At 53.3% G+C, this 21,059-nt stretch overlaps 1 protein-coding gene across 1 annotated transcript; it reads right to left on the reverse strand.

Moving 5' to 3' along the window:
* Positions 1–1,011: 1,011 nt before the first annotated feature.
* LOC105478542 (creatine kinase, M-type) lies at positions 1,012–16,530 on the reverse strand. Its single transcript, XM_071087131.1, has 8 exons — positions 16,424–16,530; positions 12,516–12,726; positions 10,840–10,994; positions 7,542–7,674; positions 5,942–6,113; positions 3,022–3,145; positions 2,087–2,276; positions 1,012–1,545 (listed from the first exon to the last, which is right to left on the reverse strand). The coding sequence occupies exons 2-8, from the start codon at positions 12,706–12,708 to the stop codon at positions 1,367–1,369; spliced, it is 1,146 nt and encodes a 381-aa protein (XP_070943232.1). The 5' UTR covers positions 12,709–12,726; positions 16,424–16,530; the 3' UTR covers positions 1,012–1,366.
* Between the last annotated feature and the right edge of the window lie 4,529 nt (positions 16,531–21,059).

The raw sequence follows: 21,059 nt of genomic DNA on the forward strand, positions 1-21,059 counted from the left end.
GCCTCAGTTTCCCCTCTGTAAAACAGAGGGCAGATTGAACTACAAGGGCCCTTAATCTCTGTGACTCTTCAGGTTTGAAAAAGCACCTTAGGTTCCTGAGGGCTCTGTCAGGTCTTCCATTTACTCCCGCCTAACTTTTTTTTCCCCCCTAAAACCTTTGTCTTTTGGGGCCCACCCACTGTGTCCTTGGGTGGGTGGAGGTGATTGACATGTCCAACACCCAGTGCTTGTTCAGATACTGCTTGACTCCTATTAACTCTTCTTCTCCCTCCACCAATTGCTCTACCACGCCTGTTTCCTGTTCCTTCCTGGGACTGAGTTCTCCAAAATGCCTGTCCCTAAAGACTTCATGGGGATGCTCAGATTCAAAGTTCCAGATTGGAGAGGGAAACAGCTTGGTCAAAGACATTGAGGTGGGAATTGGAGGGTGTAAGGTGTGAAAGAATCAGAGGAGTAATGGGGAAAGAACTGGAAAGGTGAGTCTCCAGCAAATGGTATGCATTTCAGTGTGACCTTGAATTGCAAATAACAGAAAGGCTTTCTGGGAGAAATGGGGAGCCATGGCAGGTTCTTGAGCAAAGTAAGGGACTGGCAGCAGCTACAGAGGGATGAAGTCAGACGGGACAGAAGGAAGCCAGTGAGAAGCAGAATAGAGGTAGATGTGATGAGCTGCATGGGAAGCCTCAAACTGGAGACCCCTGGGCTAAATTCAAGTTTCAGACATTTCGTTTGGCTGCATTCCTCCCCAGTTTGAGATCTGAGCATGATTAATTCAAAGCCAAAGATGGAAAGGGCCCATGCTTTGGGTGAGTGACACTGGGCTCAGTGTCTCTCTGGCTCTCAGATTCCCCACAGAACCTTCTAATTTTTGGACTGGATTCTGTGACCTAACTTTGCCTCATTTTAGACCCGGGATAAGACGTGTTTAGTACATGCCGAGACAGGACAAACCACTCCGAGGCCAGACAGTGGCCAATTGCACCTCCTCCCTCAATAACTATCGCACAAAGCTAAAGCCACCATTGCTTTTATTTATTGCTTTGCGTGGAGACAAACCACACGATCCGGGTGTGCTGGGAGCTCTCCATTAACTAGAGCTCCTGGTGGGGGCGGAGCTCTAGGAAAAGAAGAGGACCCTGCCAGGGAGATATTTCATTTGGCCAGAATCCAGATGGAGCCCATTGGTTGGAACTCTGGTTGAAACTGGAACTCTGAGAAGGGTGGAGAGAGCTCCCAGGAGACAGAACCATCACAGGGTGGGACTCCGGGACAGGGGGCGGGGCAAGAAGTGAGGGGGCGCATCTCTGGTGGACCAGGCCCTCCCATCGGCTGGGTTCCAGCAGTCGGTGGCAGGTGGGCAGGGCGCCTACTTCTGTGCGGGGATCATGTCGTCGATGGACTGGCCTTTCTCCAGCTTCTTCTCCATCTCCACCATGAGCTTCACACCATCCACCACCAGCTGCACCTGTTCTACTTCGGACGAGCCCAGGCGATCAGCGTTGGACACGTCAAATACTGAGCCCACGGCAGCTGTGTCCACGCCACCTGTGGGAGCAAGGCACAGGGAAGTGAAGAGACAGCAAAGGTGCAGAGGGGCTGGGACGTGTCCCCCCCCCGGTGCCAAATGCAACAGCGGCATGTAGTGAGTGCCTACTGTGTAACAGGTTACCTGCACACAGGTAATGCCTGTTTATTCATGGACTCACGAGTCTCTGGCTTTAGATGGGGTACCACGCCACTCAATTATCAAACATGAAAATATAGTATAGTGGGTAAGAGAGTGGGTTCTGGAGCCAGGCGGCCTGCGGTCGAATCCTGACCACTCCTCGCTTTATAAATGGGAAAACTGAGGCCCCGAGGAAGGTCCAAGGGCATGTGCAATGCATATTATATAATCATGAAAATCCCACACTGACTCCTGTGACTTAGGGGTATTGACACCCATTTTACAGAGGAAGAAATGCAAGCTCACAGAGGGTCAGCTCTTGCCGGATCCCCAGAACTCGCAGGGATGTCGCACCTCTCCTTCCATCCCCGCAAAGGGCCCTCCCCACCCGTCGTGGTGCAAAGGATGTGGGAGCCGTACCTGTACCCCTCTTCTGCAGGCGCAGGCGGGTGAGGATCTCCTCGAACTTGGGGTGCTTGCTCAGGTGCGCCAGCTTCACATGCACGCCTCCACGCAGCCCAGTGCCCAGGTTGGATGGGCAGGTGAGCACGTAGCCCAGGTGCTGGTTCCACATGAAGGGGTGGCCCGCTTTCTTAAAGATCTCCTCGATCTGAGGTTGGGGGAGAGGACCAGGGGTCAGCGCCGGCAGCCACCCCCAAATGCACCCGCAACATGGACAGGGCGTGGGAACGTGGTGGAGGCGGGATTCTGAGGGGAGCGGGGAGGTAGGAGATTCTGAGGCTAGACAATGGTGACCAAGGCAGGATTTTGAGGGGAGGGGACTAAGAACGCTTTGAAGGCGGGTTTTTTTTTTTCTTCAGAGTCTCGCTGTGTCACCCAGGCTGGAGTGCAATGGCGTGATGTCATCTCACTGAAACCTCTTTCTCCCATATTCAAGCGATTCTCCTGTCTTACTTAGCCTCCCGAGTCGCTGGGACTACAGGCCCGTGACACCACGACTGGCTAATTTTTTTTTTTTTTTTTTTTGTATTTTTGATATAGAGACAGGGGTTTCACCATGTTGCTAGGCTGGTCTTGAACTCCTGACCCTCCTCGGCCTCCCAAGGTGCTGGGATTACAGGCATGAGCCACCGCTCCCGGCCTGAAGGCGGATCCTTCAGGGCAGGGCAGGGTTGGGCGTAGGGTGGAGCTGGGTCCAGGGGCGGGGTCCTGAAAAGCGGGTGGGGCTGATTTTGAGGGGCGGGGTTTGGCATGGGGTGGAGCCAGGTCCGGGGGACAGGGCCCTGGAAAATGGGCGGGGCAGGGCTTAGCATAGGGGCAGGGGCGGGGCCTCGGAAAGCAGGTGGGGCGTTCAAGGTGGAGTCGGAAGTCAGCAGCTAAGGGCAGACACCCACCTTCTGCAGCCCCACGCAGAAGCGGCGGAAAACCTCCTTCATGTTGCCCCCCTTCTCCATGGAGATGACCCGGAGGTGATCCTCCTCGTTCACCCACACCAGGAAGCTCTTGTTGTCATTGTGCCTAGGGTAAGGTGCCACAGCAAGAGGCCAAGGTGTCAGCCCCGCGGGAACCCCATTCCCAGCCCTTCCCCAAACATCTGTCCACCGTCAGGGGGAAGAGGGCCTGAGAGGTGGGAGGTGGGTGGCATCTGCCTCCTCAAAACGCAGAAGCTTAAACCTGTAGACTCTAACGTCACAGGATCTGCAAAACCTTGAATCCTGGGATCAAGGACTTTTAGGGACTTAAGTCTTTGAACAGCATTATTATAGATCCTTGGGATCTCAGGATGTTTGACGAACAGAAGCTTGGGATCAGAATTGATAACATCTTGGAAATCTTACATCTGGTCTCAGGACCAGAAAATCTTCCCATGGCAGTGTGTTAGCTCCCAATCCTAGCATCTCAGAAGCAGGATCTTAGAACATAAAATATTAAGGTCGGGTGCGGTGGCTCACGCCTGTAATCCCAGCACTTTGGGAGGCCAAGGCAGGCGGATCACGAGGTCAGGAGATCGAGACCATCCTGGCTAACACTGTGAAACCCCGTCTCTACTAAAAAACACAAAAAAATTAGCTGGGCATGGTGGCGGGCACCTGTGATCCCAGCTACTCAGGAGGCTGAGGCAGGAGAATGGCGTGAACTTGGGAGGCAAAGCTTGCAGTGAGTCGAGATCAGGCCACTGCACTCCAGCCTGGGTGACAGAGCAAGACTCTGTCTCAAAAAAAAAAAAAAAAAAGCCATAAAATATTAAGATCTGGAAATGGCCGGGTGTGGTGACTCACGCCTGTAATCCCAGCACTTTGGGAGGCCGAGGCCCGAGGATTGCTTGAACCCAGGAGCTCAAGACCACCCTGGGCAACATGGCAAGACCCACATATCTACAAAATTTAAAAAGTTAGCAGGCATGGTGGGACACATGCCTGTAGTCCAAGCCACTGGGAAGGCTGAGGCGGGAGGATCACTTGACCTTGGAAGGTCCATGCTGCAGTAAGCCATGATCCTACCACTGCGCTCCAGCCTGGGCAACAGAGCAAGACCCTGTCTCAAAAAAAAAAAAAATCTGAGGGAAGGCATGGTGGCTCACGCCTGTAATCCCAGCACTTTGGGAGGCTGAGGTGGGCGGATCACTTAAGGTGAAGAGTTTGAGACCAGCCTGAGCAACATAGCAGAACCCTGTCTCTACCAAAAATACGAAAACTAGCTGGGCACAGTGGCACATGCCTGTAGTCTTAGCTACTCAGGAGGCAGAGGGTGAGAGAATCGTTTGAACCCGGGAGACAGAGGTTTCAGTGAGCCAAGATCGTCCCACTGCACTCCAGCCTGGGCCTCAGAGTGAGAGTCCATCTCAAAATAAATAAATAAATAAATAAATCCAGAAATGCTTCAAATTATGGAATGACAGAATTTGAAATGAGTGGAATCTTAAAACCTGAAAATATTTAAAATCTTGAAATCTTAGAATCATCCCATCTGTATATCTTAGCACCCAGGATCCCCTCATCAATTGAAACCTAGGTTCTCTAAATCTTTTTAAATCTTTGACTACCTGAATCAGGGATTCAAAGAGTCAAAGCAAGTCTAGCAATAATAGTTTATAATAAAGATAAGATGAATAACCAAGATGAACTGAACACTTAGTGTATACCAGGCACTGCTTTTTTTTTTCAAGACAGAGTCTCACTCTGTTGCCCAGGCTGGAGTGCAGTGATGCAATCTCGGCTCACTGCAAGCTCCGCCTCCCGGGTTCACGCCATTCTCCTGCCTCAGCCTCACAGTAGCTGGGACTACAGGCGCCTGCCACCACACCCGGCTAATTTTTTGTATTTTTAGTAGAGACGGGGTTTCACCATGTTAGCCAGGATGGTCTGGATCTCCTGACCTCGAGATCCCCCCGCCTTGGCCTCCCAAAGTGCTGGGATTACAGGTGTGAGCCACTGCACCTGGCCCAGGCACTGCTTTTAATACTTTACATAAATTAACTCATTTAATCCTCACAAGAACACCAGAAGCTACAAATAACTGTGATCCTTATCCTATAGATAGGAAACTGGGGTAGAGAAAAATAAAATAAGTTACCCAAGGTCACAAAGCTAGTAAAGCTAGTAAATGGTAGAGCTGGAATTTGAACTTAGGGAGTGTGGTTCAAGTCTAAGTTCTTATTTTTGAGACAGGGTAGCTGGAGTGCAGTACTTCGGTCACGATTCACGGTAACCTTAATCCCCTGGGCCCAAGTGATACTCAGCCTCTGGAGTAGCTGGGACCACAGGTATACGCCATCACACCTGGCTTTTTTTTTTTTTTTTTTTTTTTTTGGAAACGCAATCTCGCTCTGTCGCCCAGGCTGGAGTTCAGTGGTGCGATCTCGGCTCACTGCAACCTCCGCCTCCTGGGTTCAAGCGTTTCTCCTGCATCATCTTCCCAAGTAGCTGGGACTACAGGCGCCTGCCACTACACCCAGCTAAATTTTTGTATTTTTTAGTAGAGATGGGGTTCCACCGTGTTGGCCAGGCTGGTCTCAAACTCCTGACCTCAAGTGATCCGCCCGCCTTGGCTTCCCAAAGTGCAGGGATTACAGGTGTGAGCCACCACGCCCGGCTAAGTCTGTTTTTAACTACCACTTCTCTGGTCCAGATTTCCCAAAATCTGACACACAGACCACAGGATAGGCAGGGGCGGAGGGCAAGATCATTTTCCGTGGCATGTAGAAGATCATAATTATGTATATGGCCTTGGCTTTGGTGGAGGAGTGAGGAGGGCCATTGTGGGACTGGAGGAGGCTGGGGAAAGAGGAAGCCAGGGGGCGGGGAGGGGCCTCACCAGATGCCACGGGCGTCGGGCCAGTCGCGGGCCATGCCTGAGGCTAGCAGCAGTGGGGACACGGGCTTGTCGAACAGGAAGTGGTCATCGATGAGCTGCTGCTGTTCCTTCTCCGTCATGCTCTTCAGAGGGTAGTACTTCCCTTTGAACTCGCCCGTCAGGCTGTTAAGAGCTATGGGGACACACGAGGGAGTGGTCGGCAGCCTGTCCCACTTCAACCAGGGCGTGGAGGCCCAGGGTTCCCCCTGCTGCTGCTCCTAATGGGCCTGGGCCTTGGCCCCCTGGATGTCCTAAAGGCATCTGAACCCTGTGTCTAAACCCACACTTGTGACGGTTCCCCAAAATCTGTTCCTGCCATCTGTCCAGGCCCCCAGGAATGGCCACACGATGTGCTCAATCTAGAAAACAGACCCACCCCTTCCCCTGAGGGACCCTCACATCCAGTCCACCTGCAGGCCACAGTGTGCTGGTGTCTGCTCCTAATGGCTGGCCAGACAGATGGCTGAAGTCTCAGGACTTTGAGAGGCCATTAGTAAAAATTATTATAAGGCAGAATGGTAGCCAGGTGCACTGGCACGAGCCTGTAGTCCCAGATACTGGGGAGGCTGAGGCAGGAGGATCACTTAAGCCAGGAGGTCAGCCTGGGTAACATAGCAAGACCCCCCATCTTTTTTTTTTTTTTTTTTTTTTTAAGATAGGGTTTTGCTCTTGTTGCCCAGGCTGGAGTGCAATGGCGCGATCTCGGCTCACTGCAACCTCTGCCTCCCAGGTTCAAGCGAGTCTCCTGCCTCAGCCTCCCAAAGTGCTGGGATTACAGGTGTGAGCCACTGTGCCCGGCCTCTTTTCATTTGTTTTTGAGGCAGGTTCTCACTCTGTCACCCAGGCTGGAGTGCAGTGGCACAGTCACGGTTCACTGCAGCCTCAACCTTCCGGGCTTAAGCGTTCCTCCCACCTCAGTCTCCTGAGTAGCTGGGATGACAGGTGTGTGTCACCACTCGTGGCTCATTTTTGTGTTTTTTGTAGAGACACGGTCTTGCTATGTGGCCCAGTCTGGTCTTAAACTCCTAGGCTCAAGCGATCCCCCCTCCTAGGCCTCCCACACTGCTGTGATTACTGTTGTGAGCCACTGTGCCCGGCCTCAACTCCTCCTTTCTGAGGCAGCTCCCCTCGGTTATTCTCCACCACACCCATGTCTTGGCTTCATGGCACTTTTGAATTATCTTGTTCATCTGTGGGTTTCTGTATTTCCTCTCATCTCCCCACCAGCTGAACACTCTATGAGAACAGTGAGGGACCCCATCTCCCCACACAGGGCAAGAACCCCTGGAAATGTGTGCTGGATGAACGGATGGCAGGACGCTGGGGGCAGCCGGGTGTCTGTGTGGGTCTTCTCAAGGGCCCTTGAGTCTGGACAGCACCCCCGGATCTCCAGCACAGCAGGTAATGCCCACGGCCAGCACCACTCCCCAAGCCCCCACGATTTACCAAGCTCTTCCCCTACTTTGGAAAACGGGGGCCCAAAGAGACCTGAGGACCTGCCCATGGAGGAACAGAGACAGGGCTGGGTGACCCCAGCAGTGGACGGGGTGGGGGCGCTCACCTTCCACGGAGAGCTTCTCCACCGCCCGGCGCTCGCCACGGGAGCAGTGCGGGGGCAGCGTGTAGCCCTTGATGCTGCGGCCGGTGCGGACGCGGCTGCTGAGCACATAGTTGGGGTCCAGGTCGTCTCCACCCTGGAGAGCGGGTGGGAGATCAGGACCAGGTAGATCCTCCGCCCCCTCCAGCAAGCCCAAGTCTCCCCCGGATGCTCCCCTCAGTCTCCCTGTTGCTTCCTTTGCCCTCTGCTTCCTCACTGATTGGTTGTGCAGAGCCTCTCCCCGCCATCCATACCTGAGCTCTGTCTCTCCCTTCTCTGTCTCTCTCCCATCTCCTATCTCTGTTTTTCTTTATACCTCTCTCCCCCCACCTTTGTATATTTCTTTTCCTTTTTTTTTTTTTTTTTTTTCCGAGACAGGGTCTCTCACTGTCACCCAGGCTGGAGTGCCGTGGTGCCATCATAGCTTACTGCAACCTCGAACTCCTGGGCTCAAGCAATTCCCTTGCCTCAGCCTCCCAAGTAGCTGGGACTAACAGGTATGTGCCACCATGTTTGGCTAACTTAAAATAAATTTTTTTTATAAATAGAGACAGGGGCTGGGCGCGGTGGCTCACACCTGTAATCCCAACACTTTGGGAAGCCGAGTGAGCCAATCACCTGAGGTCAGGAGATCGAGACCATCCTAGCCAACATGGTAAAACCCCATCTCTACTAAAAATACAAAATTTAGCTGGGCATGGTGGCATGTGCCTGTAATCCCAGCTACTCAGCAGGCTGAGACATAAGAATCACTTAAACCTGGGGATCGGGGGTTTCCATGAGCTGAGATCCAGCCACTGCACTCCAGCCTGGGTGATAGAGTGAGATTCTGTCTCAAAAAAAAAGAAAAATAGAGACAGGGTCTCACTATGTTGCCCAGGCTGATCTCAAACTTCTGGGCTCAAGCAGTCCTCCTGCCTCAGCCTCCCAATGAAGTGGGATTACAGGCGTGAGCCACCATGCCTAACTAAATATTTAGGCTTTTTTTTTTTTTTTTTTTTTGGTAGAGACAGGTTCTTGCTATGTTGCCCAAGCTGGTCGTGAACTCTCCTGGCCTCAAGTGATCCTCCCACTTCAGCCTCCCTAAGTGCTGGGAGTACAGGTATAGCCGCTGCACCCAGCCTTTCTGCCCATTTCTGTTTCTCTTCCTGTCTCCCTTTCTCTCACTCTCCCTGTCTGTCTCTGACTGCAACTGCATGTCTTTCTCTCTGCCTGTCTCTCCTGCCTTCTCTGATGCTCCCTTTTGTCTCTCTCTGTGTCTCTGCCGCTCCCTTTTTTTTTTTTTTTTTTTTTTTTTGAGACGGAGTCTCGCTCTGTCGCCCAGGTTGGAGCGCAGTGGCCGGATCTCAGCTCACTGCAAGCTCCGCCTCCCGGGTTTACGCCATTCTCCTGCCTCAGTCTCCCAAGTAGCTGGGACTACAGGCGCCCGCCACCTCGCCCGGCTAGTTTTTTTTGTATTTTTTAGTAGAGACGGGGTTTCACGGTGTTAGCCAGGATGGTCTCGATCTCCTGACCTCGTGATCCGCCCGTCTCGGCCTCCCAAAGTGCTGGGATTACAGGCTTGAGCCACCACGCCCGGCCTTTTTTTTTTTTTTTTTTTTTTTGAGACAGTCTCGCTCTGTTGCCCAGGCTGAGTAGCTGGGATTACAGGTGTGTGCCACCATGCCCAGCTAATTTTTGTATTTTCAGTAGAGACTGGGTTTCACCATGTTGGTCAGGCTGATCTCAAACTTCTGACCTCATGATCTACCCACTTCAGCCTCCTAAAGTGTTGGGATTACAGGTATGAGCCACTGTGCCCAGCTCTGCCTCTTCCTTTTCTACATGCTTTTGTGCCTTTCTTCTCCCTCTCCCTCTCCTCTTTCTGTCTCCTTGGCTGTCTCTGTGTCTCTCTGTCCCTCTCTCTTTCCTTTTTTTTTTTTTTTTCTGAGATAGAATCTTGCTCTGTCACCCAGGCTGGAGTGCAGTGGCACGATCTTAGCTCACTGCAGCCTCCGTCTCCTGGGTGCAAGAGATTTTCCTGCCTCCACCTCCTGAGTAGCTGGGATTACAGGCGTGCACCACCATGCCCAGCTAATTTATTTTTTTGTTTTGTTTTTTGAGACCAAGTTTCACCCTTGTTGCCCAGGCTGGAGTGCAATGGCACGATCTCTGCTCACTGCAACCTCCGCCTCCCAGGTTCAAGCGATTCTTCTGCCTCAGTCTCTCGCGTAGCTGGGATCACAGGCATGTGCTACCACATGCACCAGCACACCCAGCTAATTTTGTATTTTTAGTAGAGACAGGATTTCTCCATGTTGTTCAGGCTGGTCTCGAATTCTCAACCTAAGGTGATCTGCCCACCTCGGCCTCCCAAAGTGCTGGGATTACAGGCGTGAGCCACCGTGCCTGGCTGGCCCATTCTTTTTTTTTTTTTTTTTTTTTTGAGACAGAGTTTTGCCATGTTGGCCAGGCTAGTCTTTTTTTTTTTTTTTTTTTTTTTTTTTTTTTTTTTTTTTGAGACGGAGTCTCGCTCTGTCGCCCAGCCCAGGCTGGAGTGCAGTGGCGCGATCTCGGCTCACTGCAAGCTCCGCCTCCCGGGTTCACGCCATTCTCCTGCCTCAGCCTCCCGAGTAGCTGGGACTACAGGCGCCCACAACCGCGCCCGGCTAATTTTTTGTATTTTTAGTAGAGACGGGGTTTCACCGTGGTCTCGATCTCCTGACCTTGTGATCCGCCCGCCTCGGCCTCCCAAAGTGCTGGGATTACAGGCGTGAGCCACCGCGCCCGGCCCTTTTTTTTTTTTTTTTTGAGACGGAGTCTCTCTCTGTCACCCAGGCTGGAGTGCAGTGGCTTGGCCTTCGCTCACTGCATGCTCTGCCTTCCGGGTTCACGCCATTCTCCTGCCTCAGCCTCCCGAGTAGCAGGGACTACAGGCGCCCACCACCATGCCCGGCTAATTTTTTTTTTTCTGTATTTTTAGTAGAGACGGGGTTTCAGCGTGTTAGCCAGGATGGTCTTGATCTCCTGACCTCGTGATCTGCCTGCCTCGGCCTCCCAAAGTGCTGGGATTACAGGCGTGAGCCACTGTGCCCAGCCGGCCAGGCTGGTCTTAAACTCCTGACCTCAAGTGATATGTTCGCCTCGGCCTCCCAGTGTCCCTCTCTCTTTCATCTCTCTGCTTCTCCACACCTCTGTGTCTCTGTATTTCTCTCTCCCCCCATCTCTCCTGTGATCTCTCTCCTCCTCACACCTCAGCCCTCCCCTCCATGCAGACACTGACCTTGAGGTTCTCATGGTTGAGGTCAGTCTTGTGCTTGTCAGTGGGTTTGTAGCCCCCGTGGCGATCCGAGATGATGGGATCAAAGAGTTCCTTGAAAACTTCATAGGACTCCTCATCACCAGCCACGCAGCCCACAGTCATGATGAAGGGGTGACCTGGAGGGGTGGGGGTGAGGTCAGAACTGCTAGTCCCCAGCAAACAGGGCCTGGGCTCGTGGGCTCAGTGGAGACTGTGTGGACATGTGTGTGTCAGGGTTGTGGGGGGTACATTCAATACCTCTGGGTGGGAATTGAGAATACTAAGGGTTGGGCGCAGTGGCTCATACCTGCAATCCCAGCACTTTGGGAGGCCGAGGGGGGTGGATCTCTTGAGATCAGGAGTTTGAGACCAGCCTGGCCAACAGGGTGAACCCTGTCTCTACTAAAAATACAAAAATTAGCTGGGTGTGGGGCACACGCCTGTAATCCCAGCTACTTGGGAGGCTGAGGCATGAGAATTGCTTGAACCAAGGGGGTGGAGGTTGCAGTAAGTCGAGATGGCACCACTGCACTCCAGCCTGGGTGATAGAACAAACTCTCTCTCAAAAAAAAAAAAAAGAAATAAGACTGAGGACTGGTGGGAACCGGGAGGGAAGACTGGGAGAGGTCAAGGTGGCTGGGAGGAGTCAAAGTAGGAGAGAAGAAAGAATGCGGGGCGTGGGGTCAAAGGAGAAGGGGGAGCTTCAGAGGGTACCTGGTGCTAAAAACATCAGCACCTCGGAAACATTAGCACCCAAAGTCATGACGTCTCAGCCTGAAATGTTGTTAGGATCTTGGGGTACCACCTGCCACAGAGGGTCAGGAAGGCCAGAGACTTGAAAGACCCAGTGGAAAACCAGGGGCCCGAAGAGAGAGGCCTCTCCACTGCATCACACAGAGAGCTGAGGGGCACTAGAGCCTCCTGTCTACTCCCAGCTCTCTTCGCCTTGTGAGCGAAAGGGCTTTGAGAAACAACCATAACATTAATAACATCCCCTATCCGATTCTCTTTTTTTTGAGACAGGGTCTCACTCTGTGGCTGAAGTACAGTGGCGCGATCTCGGTTTACTGCAACCTGCACCTCCCAGGCTCAAGCTATCCTCCCACCGCAGCCTCCTGAGTAGCTTGGACCACAGGCCCTCATTACCACACTTGGCTAATTTTTTTGTATTTTTTGTCGAGACAGGGTCTTGCTATGTTGCCCAGGCTGGTCTCAAACTCCTGGCCTCAAGCGATCCTTCCACCTGGGCCTCCCCAAATGTTGGGATTACAGGCATGAGCCACTGCACCTGGCCTCCGGTCAGAGCTTGAGCACTCACTTGGTGCTAGGCGCCACTGTAAGCACTGCACAGTCATTGACCTGTGTTTTCACAACATGGGTGCCCATTTTTCAGATGAGGAGACTGAGGTTCGGGAGATGAACCAACCTCCTCGGGGATCTCACATTATTCTCGTGCATGTTTATTGCATGGTTTGCTGCATACCTTGCACTGTCCCAAGCCCTTTACGTATATCAGTGCATTGATTCTCACAACAGCCCCGGTTTATAGATGAGAAAACTGAGACCCCCCCCCACTTCAAGGGAGGTGGGATGGGGCGTAGCCTGCAGCCTCTGGAGCCCCCATGTAGCCCCTTCAGTGCTCTACCAGGGAGGCTCACCTGGGTTGTCCACTCCTGTCTGGATGACATCGTCTAGGGTGAAGCCCGATGGGGTCTCCTTGTCCCGCAGCTTCTTGTAGAGATCAAGGGTCAGTACCTTGGCCATGTGGTTGTTATGTTTGCTGAGGTCGGGGTACTCCTCCTCAGGCTTGTAATTCAGCTTGAACTTGTTGTGAGTGTTACCGAACGGCATGGTGGCGGTGTAGGAGACCTGATGGGCAGGGCAGGAGGGGAAGATTAGCTCGCATCTGTTTTCTTCTTCTTCTTCTTTATTTATTTATTTTTATTTATTTATTTATTTATTTATTTATTTATTTATTATTTATTTTTTTTTTTGAGACGGAGTCTCGCGCTGTGTCACCCAGGCTGGAGTGCAGTGGCGCGATCTCGGCTCACTGCAAGCTCCGCCTCCCAGGTTCACGCCATTCTCCTGCCTCAGCCTCCGAGTAGCTGGGACTACAGGCGCCCGCCACCATGCCCGGCTAGTTTTTTTTTTTTTTTTTTTTTTTTTTTTTTTTTTTTTGAGACGGAGTCTCACGCTGTTGCCCAGGCTGGAGTGCAGTGGCTCCATCTCTGCTCACTGCAAGCTCCGCCTCCCGGGTTCCCACCATTCTCCTGCCTCAGCCTCCTGAGTAGCTGGGACTACAGGCGCCCGCCACCGCGCCCGGCTAATTTTTTGTATTTTTAGTAGAGACGGGGTTTCACTGTGGTCTCGATCTCCTGACCTTGTGATCCGCCCGCCTCGGCCTCCCAAAGTGCTGGGATTACAGGCTTGAGCCACCGCGCCCGGCCTTTTTTGTATTTTTAGTAGAGACGGGGTTTCACCATGTTAGCCAGGATGGTCTCAATCTCCTGACCTCGTGATCCACCCGCCTCGGCCTCCCAAAGTGCTGGGATTACAGGCTTGAGCCACCGCGCCCGGCCTTATTTTTATTTTTTTGAGACAAAGTCTCCCTCAGTGCAGTGGCGCAATGTCAGCTCATTGCAACCTCTGTCTCCCGGGTTCAAGTGATTCTCCTGCCTCGGCCTCCCGAGTAGCTGGGACTACAGGCGCCCACCACCACGCCCGGCTAATTTTTTGTATTTTTAGTAAAGACGGGGTTTCACCGTGTTAGCCAGGATGGTCTCAATCTCCTGACCTCATGATCTGCCTGCCTCAGCCTCCCAAAGTGCTGGGATTACAGTCGTGAGCCACAGCTCTTTTTTTTGGGAAGGAGTCTCACTCTGTCACCCAGGTTGGAGTACAGTGGCGAGATCTCAGCTCACTGCAACCTCCACCTCCCAGGTTCAAGCGATTATCCTGTTTCAGCTTCCTGAGTAGCTGGGATTATAGGCGCACACCACCATGCCTGGCTAATTTTTTTGTATTTTTAGTAAGATGGAGTTTCACCATCTCTACTGGTTGGCCAGGCTGGTCTCAAACTCCTGGCCTCAAGTGATTCACCCACCTCGGCCTCCCAAAATGCTGGGATTACAGGCGTGAGCCACTGTGCCCCGCCTACCTCACATCTTGCAAACAGCAGCGAGAGGCATTGGGGTCAGGCAGGCTGTGTGACTTGGAGCAAGCGAAATCCTCTCTCCCAGCCCCTGCGTCTCAGCAGGAGGCATCCGGAGTCTTAGATCGAGGGCCCGGCTCTGCCACATCCCAGCTGGGTGAGCCTGGACTAGTCATTCTTTTTGGAGACTCAATTTCCCCAGGTGGAAAATAGGCCCCACACGGAGGCTGGAAAAATATCATGTGTGGGTAAGAGCGTAGGTTCTGGAATCAGCCCAGGGTTTGATTCCCAGCTCTGCTACCTACAACCAGTTGTGTGCCCGGGGGCAAGTTGCTTAACCTCTCTGTGCCTCAGTTTATTCAGCTGGACAATGAGGATCCTAACAGCACCCGCCGCATGGCAGTGTTGAAAGGATTAAATGTGTGAATGCAGGTATAGCTCTCGGAACAGTGCCTGGTTCACAATAAGCATTATTTCACTTAGCTATTATTATTATTATTATTATGTTTGAGACGGAGTCTCTCTCTGTCACCCAGGCTGAAGTGCAATGGTGCAATCTCAGTTCACTGCAACTTCCACCTCCCAGGTTCAAGCAATTATCCTGCTTCAGCCTCCCAAGTAGCTGCAATTACAGGCGTGCGTCACACCCAGGTAATTTTTTTTTTTTTCTGTATTTTTAGTAAAGATGGGGTTTTGCCATGTTGCCCAGGCTGGTCTTGAACTCCTGACCTCAAGTGATCCGCTCACCTCTGCCTCCCAAAGTGCTGGGATTATAGGCATGAGTCACCGCGCCTGGCCTGTTGTTATTTTAAACGTTTGTGTGAGGAGCTGGTGAGAAGGTGGAGGTGAGGGTGTTGCTGGAAGTGAGTATGTGAGCAGTTCTTGGATGATCAATCCAAAGACAAAGGGGCTGGGTCGGGGGAGGGCTGGGTGGCCGCCCCCACCTCTGCCTGCTGACAATTCTCCCACAAGGTTCAGCAGGGAAGAAAAACTCAGCCTCTGGGTCGTCAGAGCCAGGTTCAAATCCCACCTATGCCATTTTCCTGCTGTATGACCCCAGGCCAGTCACTAGGCCTCTCTGGACCTTGTCTCCTGTGAACTGAGCCTACCCCATAGGATTGCCAGGATCCTCTGAGCTTGGCCGTGAGGTTGGCTGAGCACAGGCCCTGGCATGGAGTTGGAGCCTGGAACCCTGGTGGCTGCTATTATTGTTGTTACTACTTTTTTTTTGTAGAGATGAGGTCTCACTATGTTGCCCAGGCTGGTCTGGGATTCCTGGCCTCAAGTGATCTCCAGCATCGGCCTCCCAAAATGCTGGGATTATGCATGTGATCCACTGCGCCAGGTCCTATTGTTATTATTATTTTATTCACTGGACCCAGAAAGGAGAAGGGACCTCCAACAGCGGTGGGAGAGGGGGATAGGAAGCAGGTGGGATTGTGGGAGGGAAATTGGGACCATGGTGAGCTAAGGCCAGGGAAGAGGAACAGGGACCCGCCAAAGACCTTGGGCGCTGCTGTCCAGGGTGGTTATTTTTAGACTCTGGCAATTGCCTGCCGCCCCACCCCCAGCTGCTGCCCCTCCCCACCCCCACATTCCGGGGCTCGGCTTGCACCAAGTCAGCAGGCCCAAGACAGGTGGGCCAGGGTGGCTGGGAGGACACGGGTCCAGGCCCCGGGGTTCGGCTCCGGGGCTCAAGGACATCCCGGGCTGGCAGCCCAGACCCCCTCCCTTCAGAGGATGCCCCCCCAATCCCTGCCAGGGACACGCCAGGAGAGGGCCCTGAGGCAAGGTGGGGGACCCCCCCCAAGAGACATAAGCAGAAAGCCCCAGAGCCACATACCCCCACCACCACAGACTCCCCAGATCACACTGTAAACTGAGTCACACAGTCACACTTCCAAGCTCAAGGACACGCCCAAGATAGAGGCACTCATGTGTCCGCTACCAAGTCAGTACAAGGTCACAGAGACCTACACGGTAGCAAACGCAAAGAAGCCCGTGACACCTGCTCTTGCAGACTCTGCTAGGCGACAGACACACCTCCCACGGCTTGTGGCGCCAGTGTTGGGGACAAACCGTAATGAACGCGGGCCTGGCTCAACAGCCCCTTGCAGGGGGTGACAGTTGGCAGCTGTCAGGACCCCTTTCATCTCTGGGATCCCTCCCCATAACCCAAGACTTGTGCCGCAGAAATCGCAGGTCCCAGCGGGGGTTCAGGCGTCCTCACAGATGGAGGGGACTCCCAGACACACAAGGTCAACCTTCCCATGCACCGACCTGCCTTTGTATAGGAGGATGTTGGTGGAGCAAGGGGTGACACACAGGCCCTTTCCCAAGCCAAGACATCCTCTAGCACCCACAGAAATCCCCTACTCTGGCTCCCACCCAGATTCCCACCCCGTGCAGTACCTGGCTGGGCTGGGCTGAAGGGGGCTGTCTGTATCCTGGAGGTGACACTGACCCAAAGGAAGGGCCTGCAGCCGTGGGGTTATATAGGGGGACCTAGGCTGTGCAATTGGCTGGGAGGGGCTGTCCCCAGGGAGGAGTTCTGGAGGGCAGCTGAGCCTCTCACCTCCCTGCTTGGGCACCATGCCCACTCTGAACCCAGGCATGCCTTGCGCCCAGCCCCATGGCCTTGTATGGGCTGAGCTGCCCCAGGGGCTGGGCCCAAGCCCCCCCACCAAGCTGATACCCTGACCAAGTGCTGAGTCGGGCTGGCAGTGGGGACAGCTGGCCCCCCGCCGGGAACATGGGACAGTGGCTGGGAACGTCCCAAGCACGTAGAGCCACCTTCCCCTGGCCCCTGAGTCTCCTCCAGCCACCAGCCCCTCCTGTGGCCCTCGGCTCCTCCTGTGCCCCCTGGGCCCTCACCCCTACCCGAGTCCCAGCGGCACCTGGGGGAGCCATGCTGTTGCTCCAGGAGGACCCGGGACCCTGTGAGCAGGAGGAAGCAGAGGCCGGGAGAGGCTGCGTGGCCACCTGCTGCCACCACCTATAGGGAGGGTCTGAACAAGCCTAATTGCAATAGAGGGCAGTCTAACCCCAGAAACCTGCGCTTGGGTGCCCCTTCCTCCTAGGGACTGAGTGGAGGGGAAACTGAGGCTGGCTGAGTTGGAGAGATTCAAACTCAGGGCAAGGGTGGGAGGCGGTGGTCACCCTCCCCCCGCTTAACCCTTGCACTCTCGGTGCCACTGGGAGATTTCTGCTGTGCGGGGGACAGGGAGGGTCTCGGCCGCTAGGAAAGGAGTTATTTTTAGAGGGCGCTTTGCTGTCTCCTCCCGGCAAAGGCCGAGACCCGAGGCGCTGGGTATGGGGGGGTTCGGGGGCAGGTGTTGGAGGGGGCTTTGCCACGTGTCCTGGTTAATTATAACCGGGCGTCTCGGGTGTCCCTGGGCCTCACCTCCTTACAAGGGCAGCCACGGGGCCCTGGGTGGCTGCTCCCACCTCCCGGGGAAGGGGGCTGGGCAGCGATGCGGTTCAGAGTGCCAGTGCCAGACTCGCGCAGATCTGGGCATAGCAAGCACTCTGGGCGCCTCGGCTGTGACCAAGGACTTCCAGGGCTGAGAGGGAGGTTCTATGGAGGCGGGTACAGTATAGAGGAAGCCGCTTTCTCCTCCTGGGACGCGCCAAGATTGCAGGCTGATTGGGTCTCCTCCTCCAGGGAGCTCCCAGGATTGTGAAGAAAAGAATGTCCCTTCCTTCCGGGTTCCTCCCTCTCCCAGGGTCTCCTGGGTCTCCTTTGTATCTTCTTAGGCAGGTGAGGACTGGCTTAGAGAAAGGGAGCCTCTCTGCCTCTCCCCCAGACTCCTGATCTGAGGGAGGAGGGGAGAGGGGTGCTTTAGAAATGTTACACGGGGCCCAGCCCTTTCCCAGCAAGCTCAGATCGGCAAGGGTCTCCTTCATGGTTATGGAAACTGAGGCCCAGAAAACTAAGTGGAACTGGTCTCAAAACAATAATCGATCAGGCACTTCCTGAGGCTACAACAAAACACAAAACCCCTACCCTCCTGGAGGTGATATTTCAAGAGGGTCACAGAGGAGGGAACAGCACAGCAGCAGGGGAGGTCGAGGCAGGCCTCTTTGGGAAGGTGACATCTGAGCAGAGACCTGAAGGAGAGCAGGGAGCCAGCCATGTGTGGATCTGGGGGGAACAGCAGGTGCAAAGGCGCTGAGGTGAGAATGGCTGGACTCATCTGAGGACAGACAGGAAGGAGGCCAGGGAGCTGGAGCAGATGGGGCCAAGGAGAGAGTGGGAGGAAGAAGATGAGGTTGGAGGGGGGCCAGGAGGAGACCCATCATGCCCGAGGGGCTGTGGGAGGAGTTTTAATCCCATTGTGATTGACAGTGATAATGTTAGATGGGCCGGGCTCAGGCCCTTAGTAATCCCAGTACTTTGGGAGGCAGAGGCAGAGGAGGGCGGATCACTTGAAGCCAGGATTTCAAGACCAGCCTGGCCAACATGGTGAAACCCCATCTCTACTAAAAATACAAAAGTTAGCCGGGTGTGGTGGCACATGCCTGTAATCCCAGCTAGTTGGGAGGCTGAGGCATAAGAATTGCTTGAACCTAGGAGGCAGAGGTTGCAGTGAGCTGAGATGGCGCCATTGCACTAAAAAAAAAAAAAAGAAAGAAAGAAAGAAAAAGAAAATGTTCAATGAACCAGGCATAAAAAGACAAACATCACATGTTATTTGTGGGATCTAAAAATCAAAACAAGGAGGCTGAGGCAGGAGGATTGCTTGAGCTCAGGAATTCAAGACCAGCCTGGCCAACATGGTGAAACCCTGTCTCTACTAAAAATATAAAAATTAGTTGGACATGGTGGTACACATCTGTAGTTGCAGCTACTCAGGAGGCTGAGATGGGAGGATCACTTGAGCCTAGGGAAGTGAGGCTGCAGTGAGCTGTGATCGTGCCGCTGTACTCCAGCCTTGGTGACAGAGTGAGACTGTGTCAAAAAAAAGATAAAATAAATAAAATAAAATTCAAACAATTGAACTCAGGGAGACAGAGCAGAAAGATGGACACCAGAGGCTGGGAAGGGTAATAGGCCAGGTGCGGTGGCTCACACCTGCAGTCCCAGCACTTTGGGAAGCCAAGGAGGAAGGATTCCTTGAGCCTAGGAGTTTGAGACCAGCCTTGGCAACATAGCTAAACCCTGTCTCTGCAAAAAATACAAAAAACTACAAAAATTAGCTGGGCGTAGTGGAGTGCACCTGTGGTCCCAGCTACTCAGGAGGCTGAGGTAGGAGGATTGCTCGAACCCAGGTAGTTGAGGCTGCAGTGAGCTGTGATCGAGCCACTGCTACACTCCAACCTGGGCAAGAGAGTGAGACCCTGTCTCACGCATGCAAAACTTAATTAATTAAAATAAAATAACTAAAGGAGTATAATCGGATGGTTTGTAATACAAAGGATAAATGTTTGAGAAGATGGATACCCCATTCTCCATGATGTGATTATTACAAGTTGCATGCCTGGATCAAAACACTTCATGTACCCCATAAATATACACACCTACTAAATACCCACAAAAAAAAATTTTTTTTTTTTTTTTTTTTTTTTTTTGAGACGGAGTCTTGCTCTGTGGCCCAGGCTGGAGTGCAGTGGCGTGATCTCGGCTCACTGCAAGCTCCGCCTCCCGGGTTCACGCCATTCTCCTGCCTCAGCCTCCCGAGTAGCTGGGACTACAGGCGCCCACAACCGCGCCCGGCTAATTTTTTGTATTTTTAGTAGAGACGGGGTTTCACCGTGGTCTCGATCTCCTGACCTTGTGATCCGCCCGCCTCGGCCTCCCAAAGTGCTGGGATTACAGGCGTGAGCCACCGCGCCCGGCCCAAAAAATTTTTTAGAATAATTTTTTAAAATATTAAATGGAAAAAATCATCATCATCATCCCACTGTGAGATTGACTGGAGACACTGAGGGTCATAAGCAGGGAAGAGACTGGATCCATGCCACACACATTTTGGGTGGCACAGCCCAGCCACACCCTGTGGGAAGGTTTGATTTTTTTTTTTTTGAGACAGAGTCTAGTTCTGTCACCCAGGCTGGAGGGCAGTGGCGCCATCTCGGCTCACTGCAAGCTCCGTCTCCTGGGTTCATGCCATTCTCCTGCCTCAGCCTCCCGAGTAGCTGGGAATACAGGTGCCTGCCACCACGCCCGGCTATTTTTTTTTTTTTTTTTTTTTTTTGTATTTTTAGTAGAGACTGGGTTTCACCGTATTCGCCAGGATGGGCTCGATCTCTTGACCTCGTGATTCGCCTGCCTCGGTCTCCCAAAGTGCTGCGATTACAGGCGTGAGCCACCGCGCACGGCCGATTTATTTATTTATTTATTTATTTATTTTGAGACGAAGTCTTGCTCTGTCATCCAGGCTGTAGTGCAGTGGCGCGATCTCGGCTCACTGCAACTTCTGCCTCCCGGGTTCAAGCAATTCTCCTGCCTCAGCCTTCGGAGTAGCTGGGACTACAGGCATGCGCCACCACGCCCGGCTAATTTTTGTATTTTTAGTAGCGAAGGGGTTTCGCCATGTTGGCCAGGCTGGTCTCGAACTCCTACCTCAGGTGATCCACCCGCCTCGGCCTCTCAAAGTACTGCGCTTACAGGCGTGAGGCACCCTGCCCGGCCCATTTCACATTCTTTTTAGCCACACAGTGCCGGAAGCCCTTTCTATGTTTGGGGATTCCCCACTGTAAGCCCGCCTCCTTTGGAGAAGCCAAAGATGCCAGAAACTCAATTTCCCAGAATCCCTTGCAGCAATGGTCCAGGCAGGTGACCTGGGCTGAGCCAATCAACGTTCCAGCAGGACCTTGTGCCGTGAGCGCCCTCTGCTTTGAGTATTAAAGAAACAATTGGCCGTGGGGAGCTTTACAACCCTCATCACCTATCTTCATCCCACCCCCCAGAGCCCGACTGTCCATCCGACCTCTGCCCCTCCACTGCCCACACTAACTCAAGACCCCCTCCACTGTCCCTCCTGCCCCAACTTCCTCCCTAGACTCCTGCCCCAGTCTTTCCCACTCCCACCTAAACCCTGCCTGC

This window comes from Macaca nemestrina, chromosome 20 (genome assembly GCF_043159975.1).
Source record: "Macaca nemestrina isolate mMacNem1 chromosome 20, mMacNem.hap1, whole genome shotgun sequence".
In the NCBI taxonomy this organism is placed as follows: Eukaryota; Metazoa; Chordata; class Mammalia; order Primates; family Cercopithecidae; genus Macaca; species Macaca nemestrina.

Bases quoted from the DNA above. Each gene is read 5' to 3' on its own strand.
- LOC105478542 (XM_071087131.1), bottom strand. From the start codon at position 12,708: ATGCCGTTCGGTAACACTCACAACAAGTTCAAGCTGAATTACAAGCCT. The intron at 10,995-12,515 runs GTGAGCCTCCCT...CCACCCCTCCAG, and splicing joins GACAGGAGTGGACAACCCAG to GTCACCCCTTCATCATGACT. The intron at 1,546-2,086 runs GTACGGCTCCCA...TTGCTCCCACAG, and splicing joins CCTGCAGAAGAGGGGTACAG to GTGGCGTGGACACAGCTGCC.